This window comes from Brassica napus, chromosome A3 (assembly GCF_020379485.1).
Source record: "Brassica napus cultivar Da-Ae chromosome A3, Da-Ae, whole genome shotgun sequence".
Taxonomy (NCBI): domain Eukaryota; kingdom Viridiplantae; phylum Streptophyta; class Magnoliopsida; order Brassicales; family Brassicaceae; genus Brassica; species Brassica napus.
The window spans coordinates 16,569,764-16,596,550 of record NC_063436.1 but is presented as its reverse complement, the minus strand read 5'-3'; the positions used below and the strand labels follow the sequence as shown (position 1 = coordinate 16,596,550).

The 26,787-nt window shown below is 39.9% G+C and overlaps 8 protein-coding genes, 1 long non-coding RNA gene and 1 other non-coding gene across 12 annotated transcripts; 6 read left to right on the top strand and 4 right to left on the bottom strand.

Annotated features, from left to right (window-relative positions):
- Positions 1–258: 258 nt before the first annotated feature.
- LOC106353019 (NAC domain containing protein 50) lies at positions 259–3,190 on the bottom strand. Its single transcript, XM_013792693.3, has 4 exons — positions 2,769–3,190; positions 1,572–1,849; positions 1,280–1,465; positions 259–1,078 (listed from the first exon to the last, which is right to left on the bottom strand). The coding sequence occupies exons 1-4, from the start codon at positions 2,977–2,979 to the stop codon at positions 458–460; spliced, it is 1,296 nt and encodes a 431-aa protein (XP_013648147.2). The 5' UTR covers positions 2,980–3,190; the 3' UTR covers positions 259–457.
- A 267-nt stretch (positions 3,191–3,457) lies between these two features.
- LOC106355591 (putative F-box only protein 15) lies at positions 3,458–5,530 on the bottom strand. Its single transcript, XM_022717626.2, has one exon. It carries the CDS (start codon positions 5,098–5,100, stop codon positions 3,904–3,906), a length of 1,197 nt encoding a protein of 398 aa, XP_022573347.2. The 5' UTR covers positions 5,101–5,530; the 3' UTR covers positions 3,458–3,903.
- A 325-nt stretch (positions 5,531–5,855) lies between these two features.
- On the top strand, positions 5,856–9,647 carry LOC106355590 (F-box protein At3g08750). Its single transcript, XM_048776367.1, has 4 exons — positions 5,856–8,781; positions 8,881–8,934; positions 9,033–9,144; positions 9,395–9,647. The coding sequence occupies exon 1, from the start codon at positions 6,479–6,481 to the stop codon at positions 7,670–7,672; it is 1,194 nt and encodes a 397-aa protein (XP_048632324.1). The 5' UTR covers positions 5,856–6,478; the 3' UTR covers positions 7,673–8,781; positions 8,881–8,934; positions 9,033–9,144; positions 9,395–9,647.
- A 283-nt stretch (positions 9,648–9,930) lies between these two features.
- On the top strand, positions 9,931–11,520 carry LOC106357466 (putative F-box protein At3g10430). Its single transcript, XM_013797129.3, has one exon. The coding sequence runs from the start codon at positions 10,334–10,336 to the stop codon at positions 11,504–11,506; it is 1,173 nt and encodes a 390-aa protein (XP_013652583.2). The 5' UTR covers positions 9,931–10,333; the 3' UTR covers positions 11,507–11,520.
- A 1,285-nt stretch (positions 11,521–12,805) lies between these two features.
- LOC106355589 (F-box protein At3g08750) lies at positions 12,806–15,433 on the top strand. Its single transcript, XM_013795508.3, has 2 exons — positions 12,806–13,134; positions 13,943–15,433. Exons 1-2 carry the CDS (start codon positions 12,806–12,808, stop codon positions 15,153–15,155), a joined length of 1,542 nt encoding a protein of 513 aa, XP_013650962.2. The 3' UTR covers positions 15,156–15,433.
- Positions 15,434–15,726: 293 nt separating this feature from the next.
- Positions 15,727–17,040, bottom strand: LOC125606992. The gene is made up of 3 exons (XR_007338235.1): positions 16,733–17,040; positions 16,282–16,408; positions 15,727–16,038 (listed from the first exon to the last, which is right to left on the bottom strand). It is a non-coding gene; the product is annotated as an uncharacterized LOC125606992 (long non-coding RNA).
- A 112-nt stretch (positions 17,041–17,152) lies between these two features.
- Positions 17,153–17,242, top strand: TRNAY-GUA. The gene is given in 2 exon segments: positions 17,153–17,189; positions 17,207–17,242. It is a non-coding gene; the product is annotated as a tRNA-Tyr (tRNA).
- Positions 17,243–17,572: 330 nt separating this feature from the next.
- LOC106353018 (serine carboxypeptidase-like 49) lies at positions 17,573–20,804 on the top strand. Its single transcript, XM_013792692.3, has 9 exons — positions 17,573–17,970; positions 18,144–18,315; positions 18,402–18,521; positions 19,127–19,270; positions 19,352–19,502; positions 19,610–19,698; positions 19,875–20,133; positions 20,300–20,433; positions 20,544–20,804. Exons 1-9 carry the CDS (start codon positions 17,630–17,632, stop codon positions 20,691–20,693), a joined length of 1,560 nt encoding a protein of 519 aa, XP_013648146.2. The 5' UTR covers positions 17,573–17,629; the 3' UTR covers positions 20,694–20,804.
- Positions 20,805–20,893: 89 nt separating this feature from the next.
- LOC106353017 lies at positions 20,894–22,304 on the top strand. Of its 2 annotated transcripts, XM_013792691.3 has the most exons (7): positions 20,894–21,221; positions 21,321–21,362; positions 21,450–21,491; positions 21,569–21,652; positions 21,730–21,817; positions 21,903–22,000; positions 22,085–22,304. In XM_013792691.3, the coding sequence occupies exons 1-7, from the start codon at positions 20,964–20,966 to the stop codon at positions 22,103–22,105; spliced, it is 633 nt and encodes a 210-aa protein (XP_013648145.1). In that variant the 5' UTR covers positions 20,894–20,963; the 3' UTR covers positions 22,106–22,304. The 2 variants fall into 2 exon arrangements, with proteins under 2 accessions (XP_013648145.1, XP_048632323.1); XM_048776366.1 differs by having other exon boundaries at positions 20,919–21,221; positions 21,321–21,491.
- Positions 22,221–25,693, bottom strand: LOC106353016 (protein FLOWERING LOCUS D). 2 transcript variants are annotated; one of them, XM_048776364.1, is made up of 5 exons: positions 23,908–25,693; positions 23,069–23,824; positions 22,940–22,985; positions 22,679–22,857; positions 22,221–22,585 (listed from the first exon to the last, which is right to left on the bottom strand). In XM_048776364.1, exons 1-5 carry the CDS (start codon positions 25,586–25,588, stop codon positions 22,551–22,553), a joined length of 2,697 nt encoding a protein of 898 aa, XP_048632321.1. In that variant the 5' UTR covers positions 25,589–25,693; the 3' UTR covers positions 22,221–22,550. The 2 variants fall into 2 exon arrangements, with proteins under 2 accessions (XP_048632321.1, XP_048632322.1); XM_048776365.1 differs by having other exon boundaries at positions 22,679–22,854; positions 23,908–25,687.
- Positions 25,694–26,787: the final 1,094 nt, after the last annotated feature.

The following is a 26,787-nucleotide window of genomic DNA, read 5'->3' as shown; positions in this document are numbered from 1 at the left end:
GTCCTAGTCTATAAATTAATGAGGATTTTTCTCCTTAATGCAGCAAAGAGTTTTCATATCGAATCAAAAGAGAAAGCAAGGAAAAATATAATCTGAAAATTATGAGGAGAAGAGAAGAACATTCAAATTTTAGTATATAACCCAACGAAGACCATATGATAATTCAAAATGTGTACGATTATAAACTCAATGCAGACTCACTAAATATAAACCCAATGAAGTTCCCTACTATGGAGAGGTTGAACATTCCTTGAGACAGATTAAAAGAGTTCTTGACTGAAAAGACTAGATGATAGTATATTACAGTGGAGTAACCTTAGAATGTTCTCAAAAGATGTAGAAACATCAGAAAGAAAAATAAACACCTAACAAAGTTCTCAATCCATCTGAAGAAGCTACATAGATAACTCCTAATATTACGGAAATTAAACAGCTAAAACGGCAAAGAAGAATAAAATTAGTGTCCATTGGCGCTGTTGTTGTTCTTCTTCAGCTCATCGTTCTCCTGGCGCAGTGCATCGATCCTCGACTGGAGAATACTGATCATAGCCTCTGCACCCATCATCTCGAGCTTGAAACTTTTTCTCTCATCAGACATCTGCTTACTCTCCTTCTGGAGATCATTAAGCTTCTCCTCAAGTGTAGCTTCCTTGTGAGGACGTAGAAGGTTTTCTTTCTTCTTGGAGATGCCCATGAGAGAGAACTCAAGCAACGCAGAGATGGCGCTGTTGGTGGCAGCAGCAGCAGTAGACGATGAGACTAAGGTTGGTGTGTTGTCGACGGTTGTTGTTGTGGACGAGCAGTAATCCTCTGCGGTCCTGCTTGAGTTGTTGTTGCTAGACTCGTTTTGGCGTCTGCGTTTGTATTGGATGAGAGGTAACGGAGCTTCTTTGTTGAGAACGCACACGGCAGGAGGACGCTCATCCTTATTTGCATTCTCACGTCTGAGTGCTTTCTCATCTTCATCATTGTTATTCTCATGCGGCTTGATGGCAGTCTCCTGATGATTAACTTCGATATCCATTGGAGTAGCCTCTCTTGGTGGCTCGTTGATGTTAATGAGGCCCTTGCTTTCTGACTGGATTACCACAATAAAATGAGGTTAATGACTAGTCCAAACAGGACTAGAGCAGCTTCATACAGTTTTTGCAAATAAGAAACATTATGATATATTGCAAATTAAGAGAAACTGATTCACTTCCAACACAGAGGTTTTTGCATATAACAAATAATGAAATGAAACTAAGCAGGTTAGTGGTTATGGAGGAAGTATACAAACCTGATCCATCTGAATGTTTCCATTGGCTACTGGCACTGGCTCTACCCTGACACTAACGTTTACTCCTGGAATCAGAGCTGCTCCATCACCGTCCCATTCCTCTTCCATGAACGGCGCGTATCTGTTCCCACATGGTGGCCCAATGTTATTCTTGTGGAATATTCTGCACAACACATATGCATCTTGCTGCATTCAAACAAACAAACAATTGAGATGAGATAGGGTCCCTTACTTAGACAGTATCAGATAAAAGCTTATTCAAAAGTTAAAATCTTTTTAAAAATGTGCATACCACCGGGTTTCCGTTGTTTTCGGTCTCATAGTCCACAAGGCGATACTCATGCATGACCCAATTGGTCCGGAGCCCATCCGGAGCACGCCCGCTGTGGAAAACGAGTGTCTTTTTCATACCGAGGATCTGAACGTCACTGCGGATTTCTCTGTCTTTACCAGTTGCTTTCCAGTAGCCTTTGTTGGTTGCTCGGTTCATCCTAGCGCCGTTGCCGTACTTCTTGTCTAACGCGCAGTAGAAGTACCATTCCTGGTCCCTTGTCTTCAACCACGAAAACACTGAAACACACACAAACACACCAGAATATAAAATCAAGCCAGAGATAGTAACCACTAAACTTGAGATACCAAGACACGCAACAACAAAGTTCGTGTCCTGAAACATACGCAAACTAATGTAGAAGCAAAAATCGCAAGAGATCCTTAACGAATCTCAAGTACATCACACCATAAGACAAACAAAATGAAACCGGACTTAATAGCAGTAAAACTCAAAACTTGAGATAACCAAACACAGAACAACGAACTTCATTCCCTAAAATACAAGCAAACTAAACTAAAGCACAAGATGGCAAGAAACTCTTTAAGGAAAAAAAAACTTTTCACTTGAAACACCATCTCTTGAGTCAGCTTGTCAGATGCTTCTTATGGAAACACACACAACACACCAGAAGATAAAATCAAAGCCAGACATAATAACCACTAAACTTGAGATACCAAGACACGCAGCAACAAACTTTATGCCCTTTATACACAAGCAAACTAGAGCGGGAGCACAAGCACAATGAATCGGAAATACATCACACCAGAAGACAAAAAATGAAACCGGACTTAATAAAGCTAAAACTCAAAGCTTTCATATAACCAAATACAGAACAACAAACTTCATTCCCTGAAACACAAGCAAACCAAACTGAAGCACAAGCGGCAAGAAAAAAAAAAACTAGACTTTTCACAGTGTTACATCCTAAACATAGCAAAATGTACTAACAGAGAAAAACATCAACAAAACTCTCACAGAAAATGAATCAAAGCCCACAAAAAAAAACTAAACCTTTCTCCTGAACTAAGTAAGAAGACGCTAAGACCACTAAAAAATCCCAAATCAGAATCAGCAAACTCCAATGTCTCACAGACAAAACCCTAAATCACACAATACGCAAACCAGAAGAGACATTCAGAGAGAAACCCATCGAACCTGCCAAGTCCCACGGCTCATGCTTGTAGATATCCACATCCCCAATCGCATCGAACCGTACAGGCTTACCCAAAACCTTCCTCTTCAAGTAATAGCTCACTAGCTCGTCGTCAGTGGGATGAAATCGAAACCCAGGAGCAAGCGCCGTCGCCACCGCAGTGGCCGTCGTCGTCGGCGGAGAAGACACAGCAGACACTGATTCGCGACCCATTGAATGCAAAAAGACCTTAGGGTTTCTTCTTTAAAAAAAAATCTATCTTTCCCCCAAACCTGAACAGGGAGAGAGAGAGAGGAGTTGGGTTTTGATTTTAAGAGGAAGAAGAGTAAAAGGTTACTTCAATTGCAAGAAATTTGTTTCTTTTTCGACGGCTATTTCGGATTTTGCGATTCCGATTTTGATTTTCAATTCCATTTTTTTCAATTTTTCATTTTCCTTTTGCAGTAAGCCCTAGAAAACACTGCGTACTTTTGTCGTTTTGTTAAGGAATCACTGTCGTTTTAACCTATAGTTGTTTTTTAACGATCCAACGCATTATCCAAGAATTTTAAAATAAAAATAAAATTGTTACAAAAATGAATTGAATTTCCCTTTTTTATACTAGGTGCATTGTATATATATATATATATATATATATATATATATATATATATATATATATATATATCTAGTTAGGTATCTTATTATATCCAGAAAACAGAAAGTTAATGATAGAATATGGAATGTGAAACAAACACAAAAAGAGAGACATATACGTTTCCTTGCAGAAGGATACTTTACCAATAAGGCAAGCTAAAGACTTGGTCCACACGAATCATCATCTTCACCCATTTTTCTCTTCATAAATTGTGCTTATCTTGTGAAATCATACGATAACTTCGTTATCAACCTATTGAGAGTAGAGATTATTGATAAGCTACGAATAACGATACATATATACTGTAGGTTAATTTGTAAATATTATCAAACAAATAAGGGTGCACAAAAAAGTTTAATAGTACTACAACTGTATCAGTTTAATTATAATACAGTGCAAAACCAAAACCAATATTAGTAACATCTTTACAGTGCACAAGATCAACAAACAAAGACCAGAAACTAAAGCTTAGAACACGAAACAAAACCTTAATCTCTTATTCATGGAAGAGGGACTAGACTTGGAACATACACATAGCCACAAACGAAGGCGCGAGAATAGTCATGCACGTCGTTACGTTCTGTCACCTTTTCATTTCTCACTCCATCCTCATCAATCTCATAAAGAGTAAGGCAATTACGAACCTTATCACCTTTTCCTTCAACTCCCACGAACCATACGATGACACTCTTAGGCTTCACAAAACAGTATACAGGACTAGCATCATCACGGACCCGTAACGCCCGAAGACCAGGACCGGACAAACTGAAATATTTGCTAAACGAGACATCACCATCACCCAACTTGCTTGAAACCCACACCTCAATGTTTCTTGATGATCTGCCTTGTTGTAGCAAAGACAAGCTATCTCCATTGAAACAAGATAAATGACTATTAACATAAGAGGTTGGACAGAAGCATACGTCCTTGAATGTTTCATCCGAGAAATCAAAGCACCGAATGAACTCATATTCTTCTTCTTCTTCTTCTTCATCTTCTTCTTCTTCTTCTTCATCTTCTTCTTCATGATCTCTAAAAGCAATCCAATACATGTTACCCATCACAGCCACACATTTCCTCGTAATCTTCACATCAGCATCAACCTTTACACCAATAGTTCTCCAAGAATTCGTCTTGAACTCGTAAATCTCAACCTGTGGTACCACATTGATCTCGTAATTACCCTCAAGGCCACAAGTAAACCGCACGATCTTGTAACCGTCGTCACGAGCCTTCTTCTTGCTGTTGCTGTATCCAATCCCGTAGTACTCACTACTCGTGATAACATCCACGGGGTCGACCCATCTGAATTTCCTTGTGGCGGGATTCCAAAGAGCTAGGTTGGCGAATCTCAAGTGATCGGCACACTTGCACAGCATGAGTCCATCGCAGTGAACCATAGTATCAATCTCATATGGAGGAGGTTGAAACTCGTTTTGGATTGGCGAAGCTGAGCGTTCTCTGGTCAGTACTGGATCCACGATTTGTACCACACCATCAAAGATTCTTATGAATCGTTCTTGAGAGCGACGCAAGTGTTCGTAGATGAATGTTTCGTCGGTTATGAGAGCGTACCACTTCTTGCACGTCGGTTTTGATCGGACGAGAGCATCCGTCGGAGTCTTGTAAAAGATTTCTTGTGTTATCTCCGGTGGCAGCGAAGACAACGACCACGAACGCTTTGAAGAAGAAGCCATGAGCGCACTCAGAAAGATTTGAATGTCGTGGATTCTTGAACCAGTTTGTGATTATTTAATCTATTTTTTTTTTTTTTTGCGCGAATTGTTTTGTATGCTCACTCTAATATAATCAAATATAACGACCGAATCGGTTAAGATGTAAGATCTCAACGTACATATTGATCGAAATGTGTAAATCTAAATCATGGATACTCCAAATTTTCTGTTTAATTTAGGCCACGTGTTGATCACGCAACCTAGTCTCACCCGAAACGCAACACGTTCGTGGGATAGTTTTCGTCTAGTGCATGGGCTTCGTTGTTTTCTGATGAGCCGATTCTATTTATGTTTGATTAATTTGCTATATAAAATAAGATTGATGTGATATTTTTTTAAGAGAATTCATACACATATATACGTAAATACAAAGTAACAGTTAACAAAATTGCTATTAGATGATTCATGTTTTATTTATTTACTATGAGTAATATGAATCTTTTTTTTATAATCACTGGAGTAATATATGAATCTAAGAAAATTAAAGTGAAATAATTTATAAAATAATTTTTTTTAAGGCCATGCAAAAATTAGAAGACAAATGGTAACCAACCAATAAACTCTTGCCGAATGTTAGGTTAGCCAATCAGATTTTTACATAATGTAACCACATTTTCAATTCATAAGTAAATGTTTCACATAAATAATACATGCTTTTATAGAATAGAAAATTTTCTTGTCAGAGAAAATGAACTTGCTTTAGTAGTAGCATGCCTATGGTCATATTTTTAGGATAAGTAGTACTAGTTAGTGTATCTCCCAAAACAGAGTGGATATTATGAGCTCATACGTCAAGAGAACTCATACACCTATCATCCAAGGTCTTCAGTAATCAACGAGAGAATAATCAATAGATCTAATCCAAGCTTGAGCTCCAAGGAAAGGCACATACATCATACATGTCGTGACGTGATCACCACTATCCACACAAAAAAATCACTAAGCTTGATGAGTTCCTCGTTGTTACCAAACCGGTGGTTACTAAACCGTCGTTACCCAAACGGTGATTACTAAACCGGTTCGTCTGCTTTATTCAGTCATTAAGATTCAAAGATTTCATGTTTTTGGTCAGGTTGAATCTTTAAGTGTTACGCTTGATTTTATTCAGTCAATGAGGTTAAAATATTTTACAAAATGAAAAAATTAAAGAATCACAGGGAGGAAAATAATAATTATCCAAAAAACGGTGGTTACGAAAACCGGTTCGTGTTTTTGGTTCGTTTCGGTTGAATCTTTAACTGTTTTAACGGTAAAAAGAACCACATTGTTTAGTCGTTTCCCTCTTCTTAATTTTTATCCAAGAATCTCTGATACGACTCGAATCTTCCTCAGAGCGCTCATGGCTTCCCCAAGGCGTTCATGGTCCTTGCCGCTGCTGCCACCGGAGATAATACAAGAAATCTTTTACCGGACTCCGGCGGAAGCTCTCGTCCGATCAAAACCGACGTGCAAGAAATGGCACGCTCTCATCACCAACAAAAGGTTCATCAACGAACACCTCCAACGCTCCAAAGAACGTCCCCAAGAACGCTTCATAAGAATCTTCGACAAGGTACGGATCATGGATCCAATAACCAGAAGAAGCGCAGCATCACCAATCCCAAACGAGCTACTACAACATCCATATAACATCAATACTTTGGTCTACACCCTCATGGTTCACTGCGACGGACTCATGCTGGTTGCGCATCGTGGTTGGAAGTGCAGAAGCGACGGATCAATACTCCCCAACATCGCACTTTGGAATCCTCTTTTGAATAAAATCAAATGGGTCGAGCAGCCCACGGGGTGCATCACGAGTGGTGACTACTACGGGATTGGATACAGCGGCGATGGTAATTACAAGCTCGTGAGGTTCACGTCTCGTCCGTTTGAGGTCGAGGGTTTCGAGGACGTGCCAGAGGTTGAGGTTTACGAGTTCGAGACGAGTTCTTGGAGAACCGTTGGCGGCAAGGTTGATGTCGACGTGGAGATTGCGAGGAAGTGTGTGTCTCTGATGGGTAACATGTATTGGGTTGCTTATAGATGTTGGAAAGAATATGAGAAGTTCATTAGAGTTTTCGATTTCTCGGATGAAACGTTCAAGGACATATGTTTCTGTCCTCCCTCTTACGGTGATAATAGTCACTTGTCTTGTTTCAATGGAGATAGCTTGTCGTTGCTGCAGCAAGACGCAGCGTCAAGGAAGATTGAGGTGTGGGTTTCGAGCAAGTTGGGTGATGGTGATGTCTCGTTTAGCAAGTATTTCAGTTTGTCCGGCCTTGATCTTCCGGCGTTACGGGTCCACGCAACTGCTGCTCGTCCTGTGTACTGCTTTGTGAAGCCTAAGAGTGTGATCGTGTGGTGCGTGGAAGTTGAAGGAAAAGGTACTGATAAGGCTTGTAGTTGCTGTACTCTTTATGAGATTGATGAGGATGGGGTGAAGAGTAAGAAGGTGACGGAACGAAACTACGTGCGTGACTATTCTCGCGCCTTCGTTTGTGGGTATGCGTATGTTCCAAGTATGATCCCTCTTCCATGGGTTAGAGATTAGGGTTTTATTTCTTGTTCGCCAAGCTTTCGTTTTGTTCTTTGTTTGTTGATCTTCTGCCATGTATATCTTGAAAGGAACTATATGATACCTGATGTGTTGTGCAGATGTTACTTAAGATGACGTTGGTTATGGTTTATGTATTAGAATCTTGACAAGTTTTAGGTTATGGTGCATTGTTATATCATGTGTGTCTCAGTAACGGTAACGTTGCTTTCAGTGCTGGTATGGGCTTAGTCTTTTGATAATAATTTTCTAGTTCAAGAGGATGCCTATTGATCCACCTTTGGAACATGACATGACTCTGGTTTATACGCTGGAGGGTGCCATGCACCCTACAATCAAACCCACAACTCAATTAAGAAATATAGGTGAAAACCACGATAAAAAACGTTTGGGAGGATATAAAGATAATGAACTTGCTTTGATAGTAGCATATGTCATCTTCTTAGCATAAGTAGTACTAGTTTATCTGCTGAGCTCATACAAGTACAACAAGAGAACTCATACCGCCTATCATCCAAGGTCTCCACTCTACAGTAATCAGTGAGAGAATAATCAATAGATCTAATCCAAGCTTGAGTTCCAAGGAAAGGCACATACATCATACATGTCGTGATCACCACTATTCACACACACAAAAATCACTAAGGCTAAAAAAACCACTATAAGAGCAACATTATCGGGGTATGATAGAGGAAGTCGTTAGGCTTTATATGATTTTATTTAAATAAAAATTGTATAATTTCGCTGGGACGGACGCGGTTTGTCGTTGGCTAACATATTTTTTTTTTGTCCTTAGGTGATAGGTGTCGGCAAGGGAATGGTGGAAGCGTTTTGGTTTGAGAAATGATTCACGTGTTGCCCTTTGGGCCTTGTCTCTTTGAGAAGAGAGAGAGAGAGAGTTGAAGATCGATGGCGGAAGGCGCGATGATCCCCAGCAACTGAAGAAGGGAAGCCATAGCTTCAGGCAGAGGCTACTTCTCTGGACCCTTTCTTCGACGCCTATCATCAGGCAGAGGCTGAATCCTAGCCTCCAACATCACGAGATGTCTCTCCTCCGCCTCTTCGAGACTGTCTCCGATGACTGCGTCACACTTGCCCTCATCCAGGTTAAAACTTTTGATCCTTGCTCCTCACTTTTCTTATAGTTTATCGATCTGGGCTTGCTACATTACTTACGATTTCTGGGTTTCACTAATGCAACTCAGATTAAATTGACTGATGTTACTGATCCCATGGTCAATGAGAAGGTTGCTGATCGGGTGAGCATTGAACTTGAACTCATTTGCATTTTTTTGGTTTTGTAAAGATGTGGTCAGACTTTGTAATTGGGGTTTCTCTGCGTTGTGGGATTTATCAGGTAGGAGAGGATTTAGAAGGAGTTACCCACAAAGTTTACTTTGATATTCAGATCAATGGTTCACCTGAATGAGTTACCCACAAAGTTTACTTTGTCCCCTCTTCTTCATTGGGTTTGTAAGCTCTGTGTTTTTCCCAATTTGGTTTTAGCTTAATCAGTTCATATTTATTTTGCTATGTTACTGGGTGAGATGGTAGGAGTCCCGAGAGAATTCGACAGACACTTGACAACTAGTTCATGTTCTTTTTCTCTTGCTTATAACGTTTCTCTTGCCAAACCACAATTTGTTTTATTTATTTTCTTCTTATATATGTGCAAGTTGTAATACTTTCTTCTGGGTTCTTGTTGCTTGATTCTTGCAGGCGTAGAGGGAAAGATTGTGGTTGAGCTGATTTTGCTGGGCAAATCTGGATGCAGGGGCAAACATTATCTGATTTTTTCTTAATTGTTCTGATCTTTTTTTTTTGGTTTCGGGTATGTGGATTTGATTTTGTGATCGTTGTTCTGATTGTGCAAGGAGGAGTCTCTTGCACGTAGAACATAGAAACTACCTTTTTATATAGTTTGTAATCAAAGATTTACTCTACTTATTTCTGCTTCACGTTTCATTGTTGAGATGATCTTGTTCCCTGTCATAACAAAAGAAGTAAACATATTTTGATCAAACGTTTGTCTCATATTTTATCCATCCCACCAAACAAAAGAAGCAAACACATTTTGATCAAACGTTTGTCTCAAATAAATATTATAAAATATGCTAAGGACTTTTTTTTGTCCTACCAATAATCAACAAAATTAAAAAAGTCCTTATGCATTTGTCTCTAACTAAAAAATAATACTAATTTATTCTAAGGACAAAATTTTGTAGAACCAATAATGTTGCCCTAAGTCTACAAGCTTGAGTTCCTCGTCGTTACCAAACCAGTGGTTACTAAACCGGTTCATTTGCTTTATTCAGTCAATGAGATTAAAAAAAATGATTTTATGTTTTTCGTTCGGTTGAATCTTTTAACTGGTTCGCTTCTTTTATTCAGTCAATGAGGTTAAATTATTTTACCAAAAAAAGATTAAAGAATCACAAAGAGGAAAATAACATTTATCCAAGAATTTCTGATATCATAATCATAGTTCCTCGTCGTTACTAAAAAACGAATGGTTACTAAACCGATTCGTTTATTTCATTCAATCTATAAGGTTAACCGGTTCATGTTCTTGGTTCGTTTCGGTTGAATCTTTAACTGTTTTAGCGGTAAAAAGAACCACATTGTTTAGTCATTTCCTTATTCTTTCACAGCGCTCTCATGGCTTCTCCAAAGCGCTCGTGGTCGTTGTCCCTGATGCCACCGGAGATAATACAAGAAATCTTTTACAAGACTCCGGCGGAAGCTCTCGTCCGAGCAAAACCGACATGCAAGGAATGGTACGCTCTCCTCACCGACGCAAGTTTCATCAACGAACACTTCCAACGCTCCAAAGAACACTTCATAAGAATCTTCGATACGGTAAAGATCATGGATCCAGTGACCGCAACGAGCTCAGTTTCACCAATCCCAAACGAGCTACTACAACATCCATATACGATCCATAACTTGGTCTACACGCGCATGGTTCACTGCGACGGACTCATGCTGGTTGGTTATCGAGGTTGGAAGTACAGAAGCGACGGTTCAAGAATCTCCAACCTCGCACTTTGGAACCCTGTTTTGAAAAACCTCAGATGGGTCGAGCCGCCCGTGGAAACTATCACGAGTACTGATTATTTCGGGATTGGATACAACAGCGACGGCTACAAGATCGTGAGGTTTACTACTCGTCCGTTTGAGGTTGAGTGTTGCGAGGATGTGCCAGAGGTTGAGATTTACGAGTTCAAGACGAGTTCTTGGAGAACTATTGGTGGAGAAGTTGATACTGATGTGGAGATTACGAGTAACAGTGTGGCTGTGATGGGTAACATGTATTGGACTGCTTATAGAGTAGAAACACCAGAAGAAGAGTTCATTAGGGTTTTCGATTTCTCGGATGAAACATTCAAGGACATATGCTTCTCTCCAACCTCTTACGTTAATAGTCATTTATCTTGTTTCAATGGAGATAACTTGTCGTTGCTACAACAAGACCAAGCATCAAGAAACATTGAGGTGTGGGTTTCGAGCAAGTTGGGTGATGGTGATGTCACGTTTAGCAAATATTTTAGTTTGTCCCGTCCTGATCTTCCGGCGTTACGGGTCCGTGATGATGCTAGACCTGTATACTGCTTTGTGAAGCCTAAGAGTGTCATCGTATGGTGCGTGGAAGTTGAAGGAAAAGGTACTGATAAGGCTTGTACTTGCTGTACTCTTTATGAGATTGGTGAGGATGGGGTGAAGAGTAAACGCGAGACAGAACGAAGCTACGTGCGTGACTATTCTCGCGCCTTCCGGTGTGGGTATGTGTATGTTCCAAGTATGATCCCTCTTCCATGGGTAAGACATTAGGGTTTTCGTTTTGTAGATCTTCTGCGATGTTTATCTTGAAATGAACTATATGATACTGCTGCTTTGTGCAGATGTTACTGAACATGACGTTGGTTTTTGTTTTTGTATTACAATCTTTACAAGTTTTAGTTTATGGTGCACTGTTATATCATGTGTCTTCTGATAATAATTTTCTTGTTCAGGAGGTTGCTCATTGATCCACCTTTGTAACATGAAATAACTATCCTCTGGTTTAGACTCTGGACTAGTGTATGTATGGCTCCCTACAATCAAACCCACAGATCAGTTAAAAGGCACAAGTAAAAAACCACTATCAAAACGTTAGAATGGAAGCAGAAAAAACGGACTTTCTTTTGATTGTAGCAAATGGCAGTTTATTGGTACCAAGTCCTAGTGTATCTGCCAAAACAGAGTGAATCAAATGAGCTCATATATACACCTATCGTCCAAGGTCTCCCGTAATCAGTGAGAGAATAATTAAGAGATCTAATGCAAGCTTGAGTCCCAAGGAAAGGCACATTCATGTTGTGATCACCACTGTTCACCCAAAAAAAACCTCACTAAGATTAAAAAATAAAGAGTCTTGAAAGCGTGAACTATTTCTTCAAAAGGCAAGAGTTTAAATTACTTTGAATTGAACTTGAGAGAAGGATGGCCACAGATGCTGTTATTCATATGGTCATGGTACGCTGCTTTTAATGTCATGAACGTAAGGATGTAAGTTTTATTAATTCCCACACCGGTGGTTACTAAACGGTCGTTGCCAAAACAGTGGTTACTAAATGCTTCACATAAATAATGTTCACATGCTTTCAAAGAATAATACTTTTCTTGTCAAAGAGTCTGTACATTGATCCACCTTTGGAACATGAGTCATAACTCTCCTCTGGTTTATACTCTGGAGTGTGTCCTTTATTAACTGAAGTGTACCAAACACTGTGCCTCAAGCAGAGGGTCTTGGAAAGGCGAAGACTCCGATTCTCTCAGAGGCTTTTGGCAAGACAAAGACTCCTGCTCTTTCAGAAGGTTTGGATGATGATGTCCCAGTTCTAGCCGTTAAGGCTCTTGTCGCTACTCGCAGTCAAAGGAGCAACAAAATACCTTGCCACCAAGAGAGTACGAAGATGACAGCTAAGGGAATCTTTACCTCCAACAGATTTGGATGTTTGGAGTCGTGCGCAATCATTGGCTGATGCCAGCTTGACGATAAGATCGGATTTTGTGTATAAAAGAAGATGAACCCTTGTATCTGTTTCTTAAGTTGAAAAGCATTAATAAAATAAAAGGTGTCTTCTTCATATGTCTCTGTGTAACTTTCATGGTATCAGAGCCATGGAAGAAACCACAAACACACTCTCCCCTCCATCTCTAAGCATTTCTCAATGCGTTACTCTAAAGCTGTCCTCCACAAACTACTTTTCGTGGAAGACTCAGTTCGAGTCGTTTCTTTCTAGTCAGTCTTTTCTTGGATACATCGACGGCTCAACCCCTCGTCCCCTACCCACTGTGACAACCCAAACCGGTGAACTAGTAACTGAAGCAGCAAATCCCGAGTTTGCCAAATGGATGCGTCGTGATCAGCTGGTCATGTCGTGGTTGTTTGGCTCACTCACTAAAGATGCTTTGAGGTCTGTTTACGGTCTACACCTTCTCCCTACAATCAAACCCACAACTCAGTTAAGAAACATATCAAAAACGTTTTAGTGGACACAAAGAAAATGAACTTGATTTGATAGTAGCATACGTCATCTTCTTAGCATAACTAGTGCTACTTTATCTGCCTAAACAGAGTGGTTCTAATGAGCTCATACGAAAAGAGAACTCATACGTCTATTATCATCCAAAGTTTCCAGTAATTAGTGAGAGAATAATTAATAGATCTAATCCAATCCAAGCCTGAGTTCCAAGGAAAGGCACATACATCATACATGTCGTGATCACCACTATTCCACAAACAAAAAAATCACTTAGGCTACAAAAAAAACACTAAGTCTACAAGCCTGAGTTCGTCGACGTTACCAAACCGGTGGTTACTAAACCGTCGTTACTAAAACTGTGATTACCAAACCGGTTCATTTGCTTTATTCAGTCAATTAGATTCAAAAAAAAAAATTCATGTTTTTGGTTCGGTTGAATACTTAACTTTTTCGCTTGTTTTATTCAGTCACTGAGGTTAAATGATCTTACCAAAAAGAAAAAGATTAAAGAATCACAGAGAGGAGAAGAACATTTATCCAAGAATTTCTGATATCATAGTTACTAAACCGGTTCGTTTGCTTCATTCAATCAATCAATAAGGATAACCGGTTCAGTTTTTTGGTTCGTTTCGGTTGAATATTTTAACTGTTTTAACTGTAAAAGGAACCACATTGTTTAGTCGTTCCCCCTTCTTAATTCTTATCCAAGAATCTCTGATACGACTCGAATCTTTCTCAGAGCGCTCATGGCTGCCTCAAGGCGTTCGTGGTCATTGTCCCTGATGCCACCGGTGATATTACAAAAAATCTTTTACAAGACTCCGGCGGATGCTCTCGTCCGAGCAAAACCGACGTGCAAGGAATGGTACGCTCTCCTCACAGACGAAACTTTCATCAACCAACACTTCAACCGCTCCAAAGAACACTTCCTAAGAATCTTCGATACGGTCCAAATCATGGATCCAGTGACCAGAACAAGCTCAGTTTCACCAGTCCCGAACGAGCTACTACAACATCCATTTAAGATCGATACTTTGGTTTACACGCACATGGTTCATTGCGATGGACTCATGCTGGTTGAGAGTTATATGTGGAAGTGCAGAGACGACGGGTCAAGATTCTCCAACCTCGCGCTTTGGAATCCTGTTTTGAGAAACCTCAGATGGATCGAGCCCTCACGAAGTATCACGAGCTCTGATTACCACGGGATTGGATACGACAAGAACAATCGTAACGACGGTTACAAGATCTTGAGGTTTGCTAGTCGACCTTGGGAGATTGAGCGTTATGAAGGTGATGAACCAGAGGTTGAGATTTATGAGTGCAAGACGAGTTCTTGGAGGACTCTTGATGTCGAGCTTGATATGGATGTAAATATCATGCCTCTCTGTGTGGCTGTGATGGGTAACATGTATTGGACTGCTTATAGATATGGAGAAGAAGAAGGAGATGAAGAAGAGATCATTCGTGGTTTCGATTTCACGGATGAAACATTCAAGGACATATGTTTGTGTCCGACCTCTTATGTTAATAGTCATTTATCTTGTTTCAATGGAGATAGCTTGTCTTTGCTACAACAAGACCAAACATCAAGAAACATTGAGGTGTGGGTTTCAAGCAAGTTGGGTGGTGGGGATGGTGATGTCTCGTTTAGCAAATACTTCAGTTTGTCCGGTCCTGATCTTCCGGCGTTACGGGTCCAAGCAAATGCGGCTCGTCCTGTATACTGCTTCGTGAAGCCTAATAAGAGTGTGATCGTATGGTGCGTGGGAGTTGAAGGAGAAGGTACTGATAAGGCTTGTACTTGCTGTACACTGTACGAGATTGATGAGGATGGGGTGAAGAGTAAAAAGGTGACAGAACGTGACGACGTGCGTGACTATTCTCGCGCCTTCCGTTGTGGCTATGTGTATGTTCCAAGTATGATCCCTCTTCCATGGGTAAGAGATTAGGGTTTTTGTTTCTTGTTCTATAAGCTTTCGTCTTGCTTTTTTTTTGTTGATCTTCTGCCATGTATATCTTGAAAGGAACTATATAAAACAGCTGTGTTGTGCAGATGTTACTGAACATGACGTTGGGTTTTGGTTTTTGTATTACAATCTTGATCCAAATTTTAGGTTATGGTGCAATGTTGAGTGTTGAATCATGTTGTGTAACAGTCTTGGTCACGTACTCATGTTTGTTGGTTCAACAAAACTTTGATACATAATGAAAAGAATAGGCTTACTCTTTTGATTGTGTCCAGCTAGAAATTCACGTATATGAGAGCATCATTATCCCTAAACCCTTTAAAGGGTCTCTTATTTAATTTTTTATAGTTTTTAAAGTGTAAAAGTGAATTAAGAGACTTAGAAAGAGATTTGAACATTTAGGTGGTTTATTGCAAGTCTCTTAATTATGGTTCTTAAAAAAAAAGTATAAAACATTCTCAACACAAGTTTTTGTTTTTAGAGATCATAGTTGTTGTTACTCACCCATATACACAAAATAATCTAGGAACACAGGTAAATGTATACATAAAAGTAGACTGGAATAATCATTTGCTTATATATATATATATACATATTATAACTTTGTTTGTAGACATCATTACATATGTTTAGCTTTTGAAGGTTATGTATATGTCACAACACGAGACAAACACAAACAACATCTATCTATCTATTGAAGTAAGAAATGGTACTTACAAGATGGGCAAGCACTTCACAATCACTCCCAGTATGGTACTTGTGAGACTTCAGACTTTCACTCTGCTCTTGGGAACGCATCGATGCTCCTTAGAGCCTGTTTCACACCCATCCTAGCAGCTTCCCTCAAATACCAATACTTGAAAAACTAAAATTGGAAGAACAACATCATTTGAATTATGGTGGTTACATAAATAAAAAAAAGGAGAGAAACCCATAAGAGCAATCAAATGGATAGAAAACACATCAATGAAGTTAAAATCAACTAATGAGACTTCAAATCCATATTTCCCTAATGATAAAATTCAAATACTATTTCATAGCATCTCTCTACTGAGTTTCATAGGAAACATGAAGCAGAAGATCATGCACTGGTATTCTTAGGACTAACCATAGCATCGTTAAGCTTCTTGCTCCGTCAGTCGTCGTGGCAGAGCAAGCGACGCTGCTTTCCTTTAGCGGTTGGTAATCTCGAACAGCATAGACGATTGATTGCTTACGAGAACCATTCATCCTTCCTGTCAAAAACATTACAAAATTGATTCTTTTACTAATCGATTCAATAATCAATTGGATGATTTTCGATTTCTCTACACCAATCAACACAGATATATATATACTTTTGAGGATTTTTACTCCGAAGCGGTATGTGAGATCATTGAGAGTGAGAAGACTACATCAATCATTCTCTATCAAACTTCACAAGGGTGACCCAATTCATATAAACAAAAAAGCACAAAACTTTCAGCATCAAATGGTTGGACAAGAAACAGAGGATAACAGAGTAACCAATTACTATCTTCTTTGTTCTCATGAGCTAATTGAGAGAGAGAAATCAAAACCTCTTTGAGAAGAATGGATTCAGGAAACGGGCCGGTGGCTTCGTCAGGTCTCGAGGAGAAACTGTGGCTGTCGTATTTCTTGCTTTTCTTCTTCTTAGAGACGAAGTTGCGTGGAGGAGTGACTCCATTTCGAAGAAAGCATGACAGAAGTGAGATGGAGAAGAAGAAGCTACAGGGGAAAGGAAGGAGAGAAGACCGTCTCTTGTGTATCCTAATTAAGAGACGTCTTTATGATAATTGATATTTTTTCTTTTTTTTTTAATTTGTAATTAAACCAAGAGACTCCTTAAGAGACTGGGATAAAGATGGTCTGATCCTTCAAAACATAAACCGTATAAAGGGAGGATAAAGCCCATTAGGAATAATTAGGCCCTGTAAATTTAATCTATATCTAACCAAAATGTCGACTTAAAGATCAATCCGACCTTAGCTCAGTTGGTAGAGCGGAAGACTGTAGTGGGTAATCCCAAAGAAATCTTTAGGTCGCTGGTTCGATTCCGGCAGGTCGGATTCATTTTTTCTTTATATCTGTGTGGGACCCACATCCCTCCATCCATCTTTTGATTAATCTCGCGTGTGCGTATCCGTTGATTAACCAACCCCCAGACGTTATCTACGACTACGCGTAACAGATCAGTCACTATTTATTGAAAATCACAGATTGGCCCAAAAGTTATCTTATATGTACAGAAGACCCCTTTTTGTTTTTGATTAGTTATTATCTACGTGTTACAGATCACTCACTATTTCTTGTAATTCACAGATTGGCCCCCAAAAATCTCGGACACGTCCAGAAGATCCTTTTTAGATATTTTCTTGCCACGTGTACCTTCTCCTCCCTCGTATACAAACAATCTCAAAAAGCAGTTGAGGAAAAAAAAAAAAAAACAAACGAAAATGGAGAAACTAACTTTCCTCCTGCACATCGTCGTCTTCATCGCTTGCGCATATCCATCTTCTTCTTCCACTCTCTTGAACGATCGGAGCTTCGAGATATCGAACTTACCGTCATCGCGCGCGGAGAAGCTGATCCGAGAGCTAAACCTCTTCCCGAAGCTCGACGTGAACGTGATCGATGTCACCGATTCGACTCTCGCTTCCGCGGAGGAAGAGGAGGTGCCTTCGATTGTTGAACGGAGCTTCAGATTCCCGAATATAGTCTCCGACGGAGGCGCCACCGTCGAGGATTTAGGTCATCATGCTGGTTATTTCAAGCTCCCGAAATCTCAGGGCGCAAGGTTGTTATCTAATCCTATAGCCTTGCTTGTTCGTTCATATACGGATGGTGATTTAGTATCTGATTTGTAGCTAGCTGTTGACTAGGTTGTGCGTTTATTGTCGATCTGAGCGTTGTTGCTAAAATAGGAATCTCGATTTAAATGTTTTGATTGGTGTGTGTGTGTGTGTTTAGGATGTTTTACTTCTTCTTTGAGTCGCGCACGAAGAAGAAGGATGCTCCTGTTGTGATTTGGTTGACGGGAGGGCCTGGATGTAGCAGTGAATTGGCTATGTTCTATGAGAACGGTCCTTTCAAGATTGATAAGAACATGTCTCTTGCTTGGAATGAGTATGGATGGGATCAGGTATCATTACCTTATATTGCGATCCTTGTAAAACTATATATCTGATTCTTATGCTCATGAGAGTTGATTGAGAATTGATCATGCAGGTTTCCAATCTACTGTATGTTGACCAGCCTGTTGGAACTGGTTTCAGCTACACCACAGACAAAAGTGATATCCGTCATGATGAAACTGGAGTCAGTGATGATCTGTATGATTTTCTGCAGGTATGGTACTAGATTTTTGTTAGAACTGAAGTGTATTTTGATTAAGATCCGCCCAACCTCCCTCTCTTAGTCTCACAGATCGAGTACTAAGCCAGAATACACTCTTGCTCTTCTCAGAGTCAAGCCCATACAAAATCCACACCGACCATGGGTCCTCTTATATACTTGAGGCCCATGTACATTCCTTTAAACGATCGTAACTAACTCGTAACAACCTCTTCCACGTCAGCAGTCTCCTCTTCTCTTCTCCCTTCTTCCTGCTGCTTCTTTCTCTTCCTAACATAGACCCTCCAGGGCATATCAATTTTCTATTGATTTCCTTTTTCTTCTGAACTTTTTTGAATACAGAAACCTGCTTCCACGCTTTGACTTAGATAAAACCTCTTTAAGATTGTTCTTGTTTGTTTAGCTGTAACAAGATAGTGATTATGTTTCCTCGTGTTACCTCAGGTCTGGCACTAGATATTCTATTGAGTTCCTTTTTTTTGAACTTTTGTGGGTATAGAAACTTGCTTTCAAGCTTTGACTTGGAGAAAACTTCTTTTAGATTGTTCTGATTTAAATATCTGTAACAAGATGGTGAATTGGTGATTATGTTACCTTAGGCATTCTTTGCGGAGCACCCTACGCTGGCAAACAAAGACTTTTACATAACGGGAGAGTCATATGCTGGGCACTACATTCCGGCGTTTGCTGCCAGAGTCCATAAAGGAAACAGGGCTAATGAGGGAGTTCATGTTAACCTTAAGGCATGTGATTGTTTCTTTTTTTTTTTCCCTTCTCGTAAAGGTATTAATGTAAGGTTGGTACTTACAAGTATAGTCTTGCAGGGATTCGCCATTGGAAATGGGCTTACAGATCCTGCAATCCAATACCCAGCCTATCCTGACTATGCTTTGGAAATGGGTTTGATTACACAAGCAGAGCATGATCGTTTAGAAAAGATTGTCCCACTGTGCGAATTATCCATAAAACTTTGTGGTACTTCCCTCCTCTTTTCATTATCAAGTTTTGTCTTTAAATTATTGATCCATGTGTTTTGATGGATCCTGAATCCTTGCTTTTTTGGTTTGTTTGGGGTTTTTCAGGAACTGATGGAACAACTTCTTGTTTGGCGTCATATCTTGTTTGCAACACCTTGTTCACTGGTGTAATGAAACATGCTGGTGGAGTAAACGTAAGCCCAAAATAATTGACTTCCATTGCTAATTGGATATCCAGATAATATTGTTTCTAGCAACATCATGTGGATAAATGAGACCCTCGACCATTGCTATCCACCAGAGAAGCATCACTAGTATAAAAGCAATTATGCATTTAAAGTAGTGATAACTTGACTCACTTCTTGTGTAGCATTACGACATCAGGAAGAAGTGCGAGGGGAGTTTATGCTACGACTTCTCAAACATGGAGAAATTCTTGAATCTGCAATCGGTGAGAAAGTCGCTTGGTGTTGGGGACATAGAGTTTGTCTCCTGTAGTACTAGTGTCTATCAGGCAATGCTACAAGACTGGATGAGGAATCTCGAGGTTGGGATTCCTACGCTCTTGGAAGATGGAATCAACCTTCTTGTGTACGCAGGAGAATATGATCTCATCTGCAACTGGCTCGGTGAGTTCCATAAACCTAACATAATCTAGACTTGTCAATAATGAAATAAGCGGAATATAATTGTGAACTAAACAAAAACAACTTAACTAGTAAAAACACAATTGTTAATGTATCTTTGGCGTTAACTTGAGCTTTTGTGACGCATGATATATTGAATTTGGAGCAGGTAACTCGAGGTGGGTGAATGCAATGGAGTGGTCAGGGAAAGAGAACTTCAAGGCGAGTAAGGAAGTACCCTTTGTGGTTGATGGTAAAGACGCAGGCAAGTTAAAGAGTTATGGACAACTCAGTTTCCTCAAGGTCAGGCTCTTTCTTACATAAAACCACAGTAGTTCTTCTGTTCTGATGATTGTCTTTTTATAGCAAAAGACAGAAGAGGTTTTGATGATTTAAAACAAAAATATAAACAGGTGCACGATGCGGGGCACATGGTTCCAATGGACCAGCCAAAAGCTGCGCTGGAAATGTTGAAGGGATGGATGGAGAATTCGCTTACTGGAGTAGATGCTGTGACTACTAGTACCACTACAGAAGGAGAGGATTTGGTTGCTCAGATGTGATCCCATCTTCTTTTTAAAACAATGTGTACTGGTTTCTGATGTAATTTGAATATTTGATTACAATGTTTACAACATACTGTATACTAATTTGATTCCAATTTGGCATCAAAATCACATCAAACCGAAATAAACGAGAATCTGGTTCGATGCGGTTAAACCGAAAAAGTTAGTAGACAAACCAGAATACATGACAAATGGCGAAATACAATTGGCTAGAGGAACAATTTTATCTCAACAATCACGATGCAAATGAGATAGGGAGAAGCAGCAATGTCGTCTTCTTTGCTGCGGTTTGGAATCTCAAGGCCGTCTTCTTCTTCTTCTTCTTATAAGAACTTAGTAAGCTCTCACTCCTTTGGGCTCGCTACGTCTTCTTTGTCATGGGCAAACAACACACCTCACCACACAAAGCTCAAGCAAAAGCAAAAGCTTTGTGTTAAAGGTTCAGCTCAAGAGATTCCACAGACACTAGAAGAAGATTCGAAGTTTGTACCTTTAGATCCTCAAGATCCTGTGTTCGGCCCTCCTGTCAGTTTCTTTTACATTTTAAATATTTGCTCACTGTTCATTACTGTGAAGTCTGTGATCATCATAAGCCAACACTTTGGAATATATCTTCTTTTTCAGGTTTTGCTGTTGCTTGGCTTTCAAATTCATGAAGCACAGAAGGTAATATATAAAATGGAAACAGAGTTACATATCACACACTGCAAATATTTTGGAGTCTTTGAATTAATCTATCATCTTGTAATGCAGATACAAGAGCTTCTTAAGGAACTCGATGGTGAATTCATGAAGGTACAATCGAAAACTCCCTCTCTGACTCTTGCAAGATGATGCCAGACTAATGTTTGTTGATTGGATAAAAATTGTAGATTATGTTCTGTACAGAAGATATGATCCCACGTTCGTTATGGGAAGCAGTTAACACAAGACAGACTGACCTGAAGAGAGTTAAAGTATGTGTCTTTCAGTTTCCTCCATCAAGGTTCTTGTGTGTAGTTTTTTTTTCTTACATTATTGATCCTTTGTGCAGATTGCGGAGTCGCTGCCACGGATATGCTTCTTATCTGGTTTGACAGGGGAAGAGATGATGATGTTCATTGATGCATTTCCAGAATCTGGTACCTTCTTAATATTCAAAATGTATTAAGAAAACAGGAATACTTTAAAGCATATCGTTTACAAAGCTGGTGGATTCAAATGCAGGGCTAGAACCAGCTGTGTTTGCAGCTATGGTTCCGAACAGCGCTGATAAACCCATCTCGGAGTTGATGGACGAAATCATGGGAGATCATGAGTTGTTGGTTAGTAAACATCTCAGCTCCAAACTCACCAGTTTCAGCTATGGTCTTGAATATTGACACATAACACACTTCTTTCCTATGCAGACCGGGAGCGGTTCCAGCTGAAGAAAGACGAGAGGACAGCTCTGGAAAGGCTCTGTAAGTTGGCTCTTATGTGTTTTGTTCCGCTATGTGAATTCGATCAGATAAAGAGTGTTGTGTTACTTGTATTTACATAACAGAGATAATCTTAGTCATTTTATTAGTCTTCGTGTACATTACAAACACTACATACGTGGATTAATAGTCAGTATTTGTCTGCTAACATAAAGTTACAATCAAAAGAGAGAGAGAGAGGAGACTCCAAATAAAATAAGAAGTGGGATGAACTCTCCTGAGGCTTTTGAAAGTGGTAAGTCACAGATCATTCATTCATCATCGTCTAGTGAACTCTGCACCTGATGGCCTCTCTTCAAGTTGCCTGGCTTGGGTCGGAGTTGAGACCAGAACTACATTTGTTCTTGTCTTCATCAAACTCATTTGCTTGAGTGGGGGTTGTTCATTCATTCCGTCATTTTTTCACCGTCTCTCCATGTAAGGAACCACCTGCGTGTTATATTCAATGTAAATTGATTATATTTCCACAAAAGGATCAAATCAGTACTCCCACGAGTGACAGTAATTAAGAAGAATGAATACCAGAACTTGACGCAACTCCTGTGCCCAACCATTTATTTTCCTCTTGCGTGCTACTGCTTCGTATAGTATCTGCTATTGTCGCTTGCACAGAGGCTTTGCCATTACCTAACGACTCATGTTTCACAGTCTCCGAGTCACCATTGTTGTTTTGATTCAGTGGCACCGGTCCTTTAATCCTTCTTGTGCAACAAAAAAAATATCTAAGCAATGGCTATTGAAAAATGCGAGAGATTATTGCACATAAGATCGCTTGTAGTTTACCTGATCAGCTTCCGCTTCAATGCACCCGATTTAACCTTTAACATACCTTCTCAATAGAGAGAAAGGAAAACATGTCAGTACTGGTTCTATACAATAAGTGAGGAGAGCAATCAAATCAAGAAGCCTAACCAGATTTTGTGCCTGAAGATGACAATGCTGGCTTGCGACCGGTTCGCTCAGCTTTAATAGAAGCAATGACAGAATCAGCTCCGATTCCTAGACCTTTTCTTCCCACAAGCTTCACTCCAAGTGTCTCGCATAGATAGTAAAGCCTCTTTTCATCACCACCTCTGACTTCTCTCAAATCAAGAGCCTGCTGTCTAGTCAACAACGTATACACCTGAATCTGTTGCTGCTGATTGAAATGAGACTGGAGCTGCTGAAACAGTATCTTGTTCGAGTACTGATCCGCTACTGGGTCGTCGTTCCTCTTACAAGGCTCGCTCAGCGTTACCCTCAAAATCGCAGGAGACTTTGGGTCTGGATTCCTCCGACTAAAGATAATGGAGAAACTCCCAAACTCCAGATCAGGGTCCCTGAACAAATCTGCAAGAAGGGTAGCGCAAGCGTGAGGGTTCTTTGAAGGGTTCCTATCGATTCTCTTCCTTATGCCCCGGGACTTTGCGGATTGAGCCATGTTAGCAGCTTCTCGCAGACCAGTGACGAAAGCTCCGTGCATGGTTGCAGGGTACCGCCTTGTCGTGGCTTCCCCGGCAAAGAAAAGCCTCCCATCTCCAACACTTTCTGCTAATATGTCGTAGTCATCACCTGAAGCTCCCACTGCAACGTTGGAGTAAGATCCGAAACTGAATGGATCCCCTCCCCATCTGGTGCAGACCGTTTGAATTGGATCAGGAACATTTATTCCTTGTGGCTCATACATACCTGAAATGTGAATTTTAAACCAAGCTTAATGGAGATTAGGTCTCCACACAAATGATAATTTGAGTATTGCAAATCTATATTACCCCTAAGAATCTGAAGAACACGAGTCACTGCATCAGTGGGCGGCATTGTCTCAAACTTATGAGCAGCTTCTCCCGCAACCAACGCAATCAACAGAGGACCACCTGCAACTTGTGCATAGCTATAGAAGAGAAAGAACTCACCTCTATTGGCTGGATCCTCAGTAAGATGTCCAAAGGTATCGAGATCCGTGCCCCAAAACACAAACGGAAACAGCATCGCAACTTTATTCAACAACCCAAAACCTAGCCTCTTTATACAATCAAGCTTCCTCTGAGGCAACTCCGGCACAAATTTGATGGATCCGTTCTTAAGAACACCAAGGGGAACTGTACACAACACCATATCACCTTCATACACTTGATGTCCAGCGGTTACCTTCACACCATCCGCACCGTATCTGATCGTCTGAACAGTCTTCTCATACAAGATCGGTACATTCTCCGCCAAAGCATGAACCAGCCTCCCATTCCCTCCAGGCAAAAAGCAATGATCCCCACCCATATCGTAAGGATCATCTTGATCCCAGAACGCAAGAGAGAGCTTAGACACCAAACCCGCATTCGCATACTCCAAGTTAGCAAGATGCCAATTAAACAAACTCATCTCCTCAGTAGCATCCCCATAAACCTGCCTGAACGTCTCCAGCGCCGCACCAAGTGACACATCCATCGAAACATCACCCATCAGCTGCCTAAGCTTACTAGCCTTATCCAAAAGCCGGTTAAAAGCTCCTTCCACCTTCATATCCAAATCCGGATCAACCGGCTTACCATCAACTCGATAAAGAGGACATTTATCTCTTACTTTATAGAGAGAACAACCTAACTGCCTCGCTATAATCCCTAACGGATTCCCTAACGTCCCGGTCAAAACACTCCCTCCCAAATCCGCCGCCGCCTCCACTCTATTCCCTTCCATCCTTTTAGTATAAACCCTCCCGCCAGGCCGCTTCCTACCTTCCAAAACGGTTACTTTAAACCCGAACCTCAGTAACTGCCTCGCCGCGGCTAAACCGGACAAACCAGCTCCCACTATAACCACACTAGGCTTGCTTTGCTGCTGCTGAGTAGGAGGAACCTTGTCTTTAACCGCTTGGGATATACCGAAGTTGATGTAACCGTGTAGAACCAAGTAGTCGTAAGCAGAGTCTAACAGACTTATGCAGTGGTTAGGAATCGAATCTAGAAAAGATTCCTTCGCGATCCAGCTGGAGATATTCTCTCTCCATTTGGATATGATATGGTTTCTGATTAAAATGTAGTTGACTTGTTCGATTCCTCCGACGACGGGGACCACGCCGAAGTCGATCTCCTCCTCGGTGAGGGAATCGGCTGGGAAGCCGGCCGTGAGGGCGAGGAGAGCCTCCGTCGTGGCGTCCTTGTTGATCGTGATGATCTCGTCGCCTATCCCAGGGTTTGTTGATCTCGGGGCGGCGTCTATGTTGGGGAGGATTCCTCCGGGGTTGGGGAGAGTGTGAAACGACGACGTTGAGCGCTGAGATCGGCCTCTTCTTCGCTTCTTTGGAGCGGAGAAGGAGACCATTTGCTCGAAGCTAGGGTTGGAGATTGAGATTGAGGTTGGGTCTGGGTTGGGATTTGAGTTCGATTGTGGAGGAGGAGTGGGGAGCTGAGAGTGAGGTAGAGACGGAGCATAGTCTTGGTTGTTATCCGGTGGATTCATGGTTCCACCGTCGCCGTCGAGTTGGAGGAGCGTCGTGGTGGACGAGGAGGAAGGTAGACGGAGGAGGAGGGAAGAAAGACGTTTCTTCTACAAAAAGCCCAGTTTCTTCTACAAAGCCCATCATGGAGTTCCTTTTTATTAACGTAGTTGTGAGTGAACCAGCCCATTACACCGACGAGATTTTTTTTTCCATGTGTATCATCAATCTTCATATATTTGATCAAAAAGAAAACCAATTTTCATATATTATCTCAACGAAATTATTAGTTTCCGGAAAAAAAAATTATCAGTTTGTGTATTTGTAGATTTAAACTAAATTTAATGCTATTTATTTTATGATTTATGTTAAAATCATATATTGTCAAATGGATTTACTACTAAATTTCATTTCATAATAAATTTCCGTAGATATAAAATGAATTCTTTCTTAAAGATATTATTTTTATAAAAAAAAGTTAATTAAGTTTTTAACACAAAATATAGATTCTAATACAAGTACTTACAAAGCAACTTCGGTAAATGTTATATTAACAAAATAACAAATTTTACTGCACAAGATAAGAAAAGCATTTTGTAATAGTAATATATATATATATATATATTTTGTTGGTTATTTTACTTTCCCGTATATCTTAATTAAAAAAGATTTATATGTATAAACATAAACCTAAAATGTTGAATATATATATATATATATTTTACTGCAAATTTATTGTAAGAAAAATGATTTAATCTTCTTTACCTGTACTTACGGATAATCCATAAAACGTATTACAGTCAGATAGTGGTTTACTGGTTTACATGTACATTCTTTTTGATAATTATGTATTATTAATGTTTGTTTGTGTGACTAATTTCCCCACAATAAAAATTAACATTGGGGGAAAACAGAAAACAAGAAAAAAGTGGAAGAGAGAAACAAATTAATTAGAGAGAAGAAAAAGGGCAATTGTCAATAATAGCACATTTTGAAGTTTATGTCTCAAAAATAGCACTAGAAGTAGAAAGTCACAAAAATGACATTCATTAAAGGATAAAATATCCCTAATACCCTTGGTTTAAAATTAAATAAACAAACAAAAATAAATAAAAATAAATAAAATAAAAATTAAAAAAATTAAAAAAGATTTTTTTTTATAGTTTCAGATTATATGTTTTCAGATTCGAAATTTTTATAATTTTTTTTTTCGAAATTTTTT